Below are 8,628 nucleotides of genomic sequence, written 5' to 3' on the forward strand. Positions count from 1 at the left end.
AGCCCCAACCATTGAGGGCGGTAGGAAAGGAATGATAATGTCCTGCTGTGTATTACTGAGCTTCCAAATCCCAATACATCCAAGTTGTCAGGGCTGATGGGAGTTACAGTCTTGCCCTTTGTTGTCCTGGGCCAACAAAGCCAGAGAGGACTAGAAGAGAGAGGATACATCCCCCCCCCGCCCCAGAGTCTGGCATCTTTCTCCTCCGATCCTAACATGGTCAACGTTGCGAGAGTTCAGGGATTTCATTTCCAAGAGAAGCCACTTCTGAACAGGACGGCCGTGATTCAACCCAGATGGAAAGGCAGCTGAAGCTCTTCCACATCTAAAGCGGATGGTGTTTCTCAAGGACCTGGGTCTCTCAAGGACTGGCGCTATGGGACTGCAATGTCTAGCAGCTCTAACCAGCAGAGCTGATGAATCATAGAATCATAGAGTTGGAAGAGACCCCAAGAAGGGCCACCCAGTCCAACCCCATCCTGCCATGCAGGAACTCTCAATCAAACCATACCTGACAGTTGGCCATCCAGCCTCTGCTTAAAGATCTCTAAGGAAGGAGACTCCACTACAATCCAAGGGAGTGTGTTCCACTGTCGAACAGCCCTTACTGTCAGGAAGTTCTTCCTAATGTTAAGGTGGAATCTCTTTTCCTGGAGCTTCTGTCCACTCTTCTGGGTCCTGTTCTCTGGAGCAGCAGAAAGCAAGCTTGCTCCCTCCTCAATATGACATCCTTTCATGATGGGGAGTAGGGTTCCCAGTTCAGGGTCATCCTAGGCCCAGAGTTTTTTGGGTCAAAACCTGAGACCCTGAAATGGCCCTGGCAATGCCATTAAGCATTATGTATTAAGTACCAAACACATTTGCTCACATTCAGACACACACATATTGGAGAGGGGTGATCTATAGGTAGGAGACACCTACCCATAGGTGCAGATTTTCCAGTTTTCAGGGAGAGGCTCAGCTCCAGGCAAGAGGAAAGGGCTGGATGCGAATCTCAGTTCAACTGGGAGAGATACAGCTGGCTACAATTTCCAAGGACGGCTTTTTTGCTGCAGGTCTAAAGACTTGCCCGGAAGACTATATAGTTCCTTAGCTAAGTTTCCTCCTTCCCTCCCAGTCACTGTGGTGCCAGGTCTCACCCTTCGCTCTACTCTGCATCCACCTTCTGGCTAGAAGGTTTTGGGCTAGATTAAATGGACCTTACTCCATCTCCCTAAATAGGTGACAAGGAAAAGTCCCCTCATTTCACCTTGATCTGGGAACAACCCCCATAGCTAAGGTTTCTCTCTTAATTTCCAAATAGGAATATGTATTTCCTGTGCATGTGGGTGTCTGAATGACAAGCTGCGAGCAACTGTAGTTGGTACTTGTATGCCTTCAAGTCATTTCTGACTTATGGCAACCTTGGCAAGATTTCTTCAGAGGGGGTTTGCCTTCCTCTGAGGCAGAGAATATGACTTGCCCATGCTCATCCTGTGGGCTTCCATGGCCAAGTGGAGATTTGAACCCTGATCTCCAGAGTTGTAGGCCAACAATAAAACCACTACACTTTACTGCCTCTTTGGTACTTCACACTTATCACTTAATGACATTCCCAGGGGCCACCCCAAGGTCTCAGGCTTGGGTCCATAAACCTCAAGGCCTGGGCCGATCCTAAACCAGTGCCAACCCTCTGCATTACTGGGTCTTGCTTTAGGATGAGTGGGAAACACTCTCTGTCTTTTTAAAAGACTGGAGGGAGTGAGTAGGAAAAACATATGGAGATGACGGAGAGTAGCTCGAGAGGGTTGTGAGATGAATGTGGGGGTGGTCGTGATGGTCATGATGGTCATGGTGGTCCAATCTGTGGCCCAGAGGAGCCCGGGGCGAATGGGGGATGGAGTGGCTCGGTTGGTGGGTGACAGGGTGGCCTCCTTGGTGGATGGGCTGGTAGCCCTGGTGGGGGAAGAGCTGGCTAGGGGCCGGATGGCGAGTGGAGCCCCCTAGGTGTGGGTCGGCCCTTCCAGGCACGGCATACTCGGCGCAGCAGGTGTCGGTGAATTTCCTCCAGGCCCTCTCCTTGAGGTTGAGTTTGCGGGAGAGCTTGAGGGAGCTGGTGGCCTGGACCTCATGGGATTTGAGCTTGGCGTAGTAGTCGGAGAACTTGTTGTAGAGGATGGAGATGGGCATCCCATTGAGGATGATGCCAAAGGAGATACAGCCGAAGGCCACCACCCGGCCTAGAAAGGTGTCTGGGACAGTGTCCCCATAGCCCACAGTAGAGAGGCTGACCTGAGAGGAGGAGCAAGAGGAATGGGGCAGGAAAAAGAGAGAGAGAGATGGGGGCATGAGATGAACCTAATACTACCTATGACTACTCTAGACTGAAGATGAGTGGCCATCTCTTGGGAGTGCTTTAGTTGGGCAGGGGGTTGGAGTGGATGGCCCTGGGGTCCCCTTCCAACACTATTATTCTGTGTTTACATATGAAACAGCACAGTAAATATATCCTCATGAAATCAGTGGCTATTCTCAGCTGCTCTGGTAGATTCAAAAAACAAGAAAGAAGTTTCTTCCTAAATATTAGGAAGAATTTCTTAACAACACCTGCTGTTCCACAGTGCGATGGCCTGCTTTGGATAGTCAACACCAGGGGTAGGCAACCTTTTTGAGCCGGGGGCCGGGTTGCTGTCCCTCAGACAACTGGGGGGCTGAAGCCAAAAAATAAATAAATAAATAAATAAATAAACTGGGACAAATGTAAGACAAAATTTTCAAATGGAGGACACTTTTTTTAAAAAATGGAGGACACGTGAAAAAATTTGCTGATTTAAAAAAATGTTAATATAAATGCATGTTTCGGAGGCTTCTATAGGCAATTGCCCCCCTTGCCCGCCGCTTGCCTGCCTCCTCCTGATAGGACAAAGGCCCCACATCCTCACACAAGAGGCCAAAGGCTCCGGCGGCAATCGGTGGCAGGACCGGGCTGGGGCCGGTCCCAAGGCCTTGCCGGGCCGCATCCGGCCTGAGAGCCGCAGGTTGCCTACCCCTGGTCAACACACTCTTGACTGATGTTAAGTGTATAGTCTACTAACACTCTCAGTTCTTGTCACATGTACTGCTGTGCAAACTGGACATAATATTTCATGTGGGGTGCACCACTACACTGGTGCCTCAGGTTACGAAATTAATTCGTTCCGCCATTCCTTTCGTAACCCGAAAATTTCGTAACCCGAAATTGCACTGGAAAGCCTATAGCTGCACTTTGCAGCATTTGAATTTCGCGCCGAAATGAATTTCGTAACCCGAAAAATATTTCGTAACCCGAAACAGTTTTTGCCAATCCAACTTTTTCGTATCCCGGAAATTTCGTAACCCGATCATTTCGTATCCCGAGGCACCAGTGTACTTCCCTCAATCTGGGCACTATTGGTAGTACAGGCTAGAATTGCATTGGCTTTTTTGGCCACCATATCACAGGGTGGACTTAGCTTTTGACTAGACCCTTTTGGCTTGAATTTAGAGCAGATGAACCACTGAGATTTAGAAGTTACAGGACTTGTCACACTGTATAATCATAACACTATGATTCCACTTGAACTGTAAGGGTTCCCTCCTGTGGAAACTTGGGATTTGGGGAGAGGCATTTAGAATTATCAGCCAGGAGGCTCTAGTTCCTTCCCACACTACAAACCCAAGAATTTCAGAGAGTGCAGCCATGGCAGGTAAAGTAGAATCACAGTACAATGCTGGCATGATATGAAAGGGTCCTACATGTTAAAGTGTGGATAAAAGGAGGGGGTGGGAAGGGGAGATGACTTACGGCTGCCCACCACCAAGCGTCGGGGATGCTGGTGAAGTTAGTGCCAGGGATGTCGTGCTCCACAGAGTGCATCAGGGCGGAGAAGGTGAAAACGCCCATGGCGATGAAGAGGAGGAGGCAGCAGACCTGCTGGTAACACTGCCGGATGGTGAACCCAAAGGCCCGCAGGCCTGTGGAGTGGCGGGCCAGCTTGAGAATGCGGAAGATGCGCATCAGTTTGATCAGCTTGAGCACTTTACCCAGCTTCCCGACGCTGCGCATCCTGTGTAGTTCTTCATGGTAGTCACTCTCCACTTCACCCAGGTTCTCGAAGAGGAGCTGGATATAGAAGGGCATGATGGCCACCAGGTCAATGGCGCTGAAGGCTGCCCGCAGGAACTGCCGGAAGGTGGAGGTGGAGATGAGGCGCATGAGGTACTCCAGGGTGAAGAAGATGGCACAAATGGTCTCCAGGCGCTGCATGCACTTCTTGCTGGCTTTGTGCTGCATCTCCTCCACTGTGCTGAGGGTCATCCCCACGATGGAGATCAGGACAAAGATGCTGGACATGATGGCAATCACCTTTGCAGGGATGGAGGAATATGGGTTCTCGATCAAGTTCCAGACGGCCTTCCGGAACCCACCGAGAAATTTACCCTCAAAGTGCTCCTCTCTTTCAACTGGCTCCAGTTCTGCCTCCAGCTCTCTCTGGACCTTCAGGTACTCAGCCAGTTCGTCCTGCTTCTCCTCAAAGAGGATCCGGCAGCACCGCTGGGCATACTTCATGTGGATGCCCCAATACTCAATCTCCTCCACGAAGTTGGAGGGACACATCTCTTCCATGACCCACATCACGCCACTGCGGTAGAAGTGGTAGACATAGTGGAAGATGAGTGGATCCCGGTCGAAGAAATACTCATTCTTTGGCACTGAGTAATCGTCGCAGAGTGTCAGCTTCTTCATGGGGTCAGTGGAGAGGGCCAGCTGCCCGATCCGGGTGACAGGATACTTAGCGGCCACTTTGCACGCGATCTGGAAACACTTGCCTCCGACATTGAGGTTCAAGAAGTACCGGTTCCTCCGGGATGGACCACTGCAGTGCTCCTGGCTCCAGTCAGAGACGTTGTGCATGGAATTCCATTGCTTGACCAGGTTTTCTTGAGCAAAGGGAATGTAGACTTCCTCCTCTTGTGGAGTCAAACAGCACTTCTGATAGTCCCCGATTTTCAAGTTAGCCGAGAGGCTGGACCGTCTCCTCATGGACTGTCTCATTGTCTTGTTTCGTGGAGTGCTCATACACCACAAAGGCCCCCACACCTGGTTGCTACAGCTGGTGGTTTGTGTGGTTGGGGAATGAATTTGGGATTTTGTTCCTGCGAAGTGAGCAGCCTCTGCAGAAGGAACAAACTGGTCGCTTGCAAAGAGCAACCAAGCTCACACAATCTCGTGCGCGGTCAGTCTCTTGAGCCTTGTCCAAGCTGACCGTGTCTCAGACTGTGGCACCGGACATCTCTGCAAGCCGTTATGCTCAAGCTTCTTAACACGCTAATAAGATTATGAGGTTAACCTTTCAAGTTAACAAAGCTATTCTGGGTGGTTGGGACTCCATTTGGTTTATCTTTCTGAAACCCGCTCAGTTGATCCACCCCTTTCCCAACCTCAGGACGAAAGCTTAGAAGTAGCAAGTATTTCTTTAGAACATTTCTAGTTCATGACAGCTCCTCATTTTTGTTAAACGCATAATTAGCCTTTCAGGTAACACAGCATGATGTTTCTTTGGAAAAGAAGCTAAAACTTTGGGCTGGTTTGAATCATGTTCCTTCCCCATGTCTTGCTAGAACAGACCAAGATAGTCAGAAAGAAGTAAAATACTATTTTTAAATACATTCATACCATTTTGAGTTTGGTTTCTTATTTTCTAAATTAGACAGATCCTTATACAATTTTTATAGTTTTAAACTTTTTTGTATTTTTTAACCTCTCTTTAAACCATTTTTACTGTTATTGAGAGTTTAAGCACATCTTAATGATAACCTTGCCATATTTCTCTCTATTATATTGAGTTTTTAAACTGCATGCTGCCTTTGAATCCTGATTTGTTATATGTTATTGGGGGGGGTGTTATCAGCCAGCTGCTAAAAGTTTCTGTGAACTAAAAAACTAAGAAATGGAGAGAAAATAAATACACAGGAGATTAAGAAGATGGAGAATGAGTTTTATCTGGTACTGAAAAACAGCAGAGCTGATGTTTCAATTAAGAAAATGATAACATGGAGGGGGGGAATACAAAAGAGAAGACTGCAGGTGCTGATCACCACAAGGGAAAGCCTTATTTGAAATGTTGAGACCCCAGAGTTGAAATGAAAATGGGACATTAAGATGAGAGATGAGCTGCAAACTGAGGGCCCAACTGCAAAAGAGAGGCCAGAAGCACCAACCTGCCCTCCTTCCAGCTGCCCCATAAGATTTTAGTACAGCTTCTGAACAGACCTCTCTTAACTGAGAAAGATGGCGTCTTTAACCCTGAAGCAAATCTTCGCTTCTTGGCTGAAGGTGTCAATGGAGGAAGGATTCCAAAATGAAAGAGGTGGGAGATGGTGGGGAGATATATTGATGAGAGAACTGGTTGATGCTGGCAGGAAAAAAATGGTTTCTTCACCTTTGTGCGGATGTGTGGAGGAATATGTGGCCCTGCTATTGTTGTTTTCAGGCTACAACTCCCATCATCCCTACCCACCCTTGTCTATAATGAGGGATTTGGGGAGCTGCAGTTCAACAACGCTACACCTTCCCAGTTCCTGACTTACAGGAAGGATAATCTTCAGGAGCCAGGCCAACCTGAAAGACTTTTCTTCTAAAGAATTGGCTGATTCCAAGTCCATTTGCATAGTTATATCCACAATTCAGAGGGAAGGGAAAGCCTTTTCCCCATTTTCAGATCAGTCCATGATTCCTGGCACCCAACTGAGGCCCATCAGCCCTGTGCAAACATCCCTGGGAGTGTGAGGCAGTCCGGGGTGTGATCGGGTTGCAAGTAGCAGCTTCCTGAAATAAAAGGAAGAAGATGAGCCACAGCTATCTGCCTCTTTTTGCCCTACACAGCAGTGAGCCAGGTTGCAGCAGTGCCCCTGGGCATGTTTGCATATGGGGTTCGGGGGGTTATCCTTGTAAGAATGCCAGAATTGGCATCTCAGGGAAGAACTTCAGGGAAGCAAACAGTAGAAAAACTGGGATACTGTATTGACAAAGCAATATGATATCTGTAACCCTTCCATCCTAGAATCCTTTGCTTGCTGCAACAGACTGAGATAGAAGCCAGAGCTCTGCAAAGGCAGAAGAGGAATGTGATGAAGTACAAACAGGAAAGGAATAGCTTTTGCTATTTTGATTTCTTATTTCTAATTTATGGTGACCCTAAGGCAACCCTATCACAGGTTTTCTTGGCAAGATTTGCTCAGGGTTTGCTTTTGCCTTCCTCAGATGTTGAGCAAGTTTGACTTGTCCAAAGTCACCCCATGGGTTTCCATGACTGAGCAGGGACGCAAACTCTGGTCTCCAGTCATAGTTAGGCTTGCCATAATTGCCCACTATTTATTTAAGGTCCTCCATTTTTCTTAAATGTCCTACATTTTGGGCTGAGTTTTGCCCTGCAGTTGTCCTACAGTTTGGTCTAGAATTTGTTCCATATTTTGTCCCTGGACAATTATGGCAACCCTAGTCATAGTCCAACAGTCAAACCACTATAACAGGCTGACTCTTTGTTTGACTGTGTCCATACTTCCAGATTCAGCCCCATCCCATCAGTCAATCTGTCTGCATCCATACTGGAAATCTGCATCAACTGAGGATTCTGGGTGGCATTTTATTAAGGCACACATTTAATTAAAATATAGATATGCACGCCTGTACACAGCTCAGTGCAGTTTAGATAATGATAATAATAATAATAATAATAATTTATTATAATATCTCTATTACAGTATTTAAATAATAGCAATACCAGTTCCTTATTCCAAAGAGTTTACAGGCTGAGTGTCAATACTGGCAGAGGAAGGAGCAGAGGATAAGAGAGGTAGCGAGGCACATGTTCTACACATCCAAAAATGAGAAGGAGAAGAATTCGAATCACGTTGAATCAAACCCAGGCATACCTCGCAGGAAAGAGAACTTCAAGGCTGCTCTTTCCTCATCAGCTGCTCTGATGCCTTATCGAGACTGAAGCTCATAAGGAGAGGTTTCGCTTTCCGGCTGACCCACACGGCAACCCAAACGACTGCTGTCACGATGACCAGAAGTGCTAGAGAGTAGAGAGAGAGAGAGATTGAAAGAAAGGAAATTGGTAACTATTTCTGGCTCTGATGCCATTGTCAGAGTTTCTGGACCCAATTCAAAGTCATGGTTTTGACCTATAAAGCTCAGGCCCTTATTATTTGACAGAGCATATTCTCCCTTACAAATCTACCCAGAATCTACCTTCTGAGGTGGCTCTTCTCTCTGTCCAAATACCTTCTCAGGTACATCTAGTGGGAACTGAGAGACAAAGCCTTCTTGACATTTGTCCCCAGGGTCCAGAACTCCCTTCTCAGAAAAATTAGACTGGCATATTCCCTACTTTCTTTTCAGATCAGGACTGGTCAGTTTTGCCACCACTACTCACCGACAATGGCAAGGACCACCCAATGTTCAGCCGTCATAATTTCAGGGGCAGCTGTGCTACCTAGTGAAAAGAAAAAGAAGAAAATGTATGTTTTACACATGCACATCCAAACATTATTTTAGCTACATTTTATCTCACATTGTATTATTATTATTATTATTATTATTATTATTATTATTATTATTATTAT

General features: G+C 47.0%; 1 protein-coding gene across 1 annotated transcript; it reads right to left on the reverse strand.

Moving 5' to 3' along the window:
• Positions 1 to 1,538: 1,538 nt before the first annotated feature.
• LOC121936047 (potassium voltage-gated channel subfamily V member 2-like) lies at positions 1,539 to 8,534 on the reverse strand. The gene is made up of 4 exons (XM_042477818.1): positions 8,439 to 8,534; positions 7,933 to 8,078; positions 3,803 to 6,826; positions 1,539 to 2,271 (listed from the first exon to the last, which is right to left on the reverse strand). The coding sequence occupies exons 3-4, from the start codon at positions 5,075 to 5,077 to the stop codon at positions 1,693 to 1,695; spliced, it is 1,854 nt and encodes a 617-aa protein (XP_042333752.1). The 5' UTR covers positions 5,078 to 6,826; positions 7,933 to 8,078; positions 8,439 to 8,534; the 3' UTR covers positions 1,539 to 1,692.
• Between the last annotated feature and the right edge of the window lie 94 nt (positions 8,535 to 8,628).

The sequence above is a fragment of the Sceloporus undulatus genome, chromosome 7 (genome assembly GCF_019175285.1).
Source record: "Sceloporus undulatus isolate JIND9_A2432 ecotype Alabama chromosome 7, SceUnd_v1.1, whole genome shotgun sequence".
NCBI lineage: Eukaryota > Metazoa > Chordata > Lepidosauria > Squamata > Phrynosomatidae > Sceloporus > Sceloporus undulatus.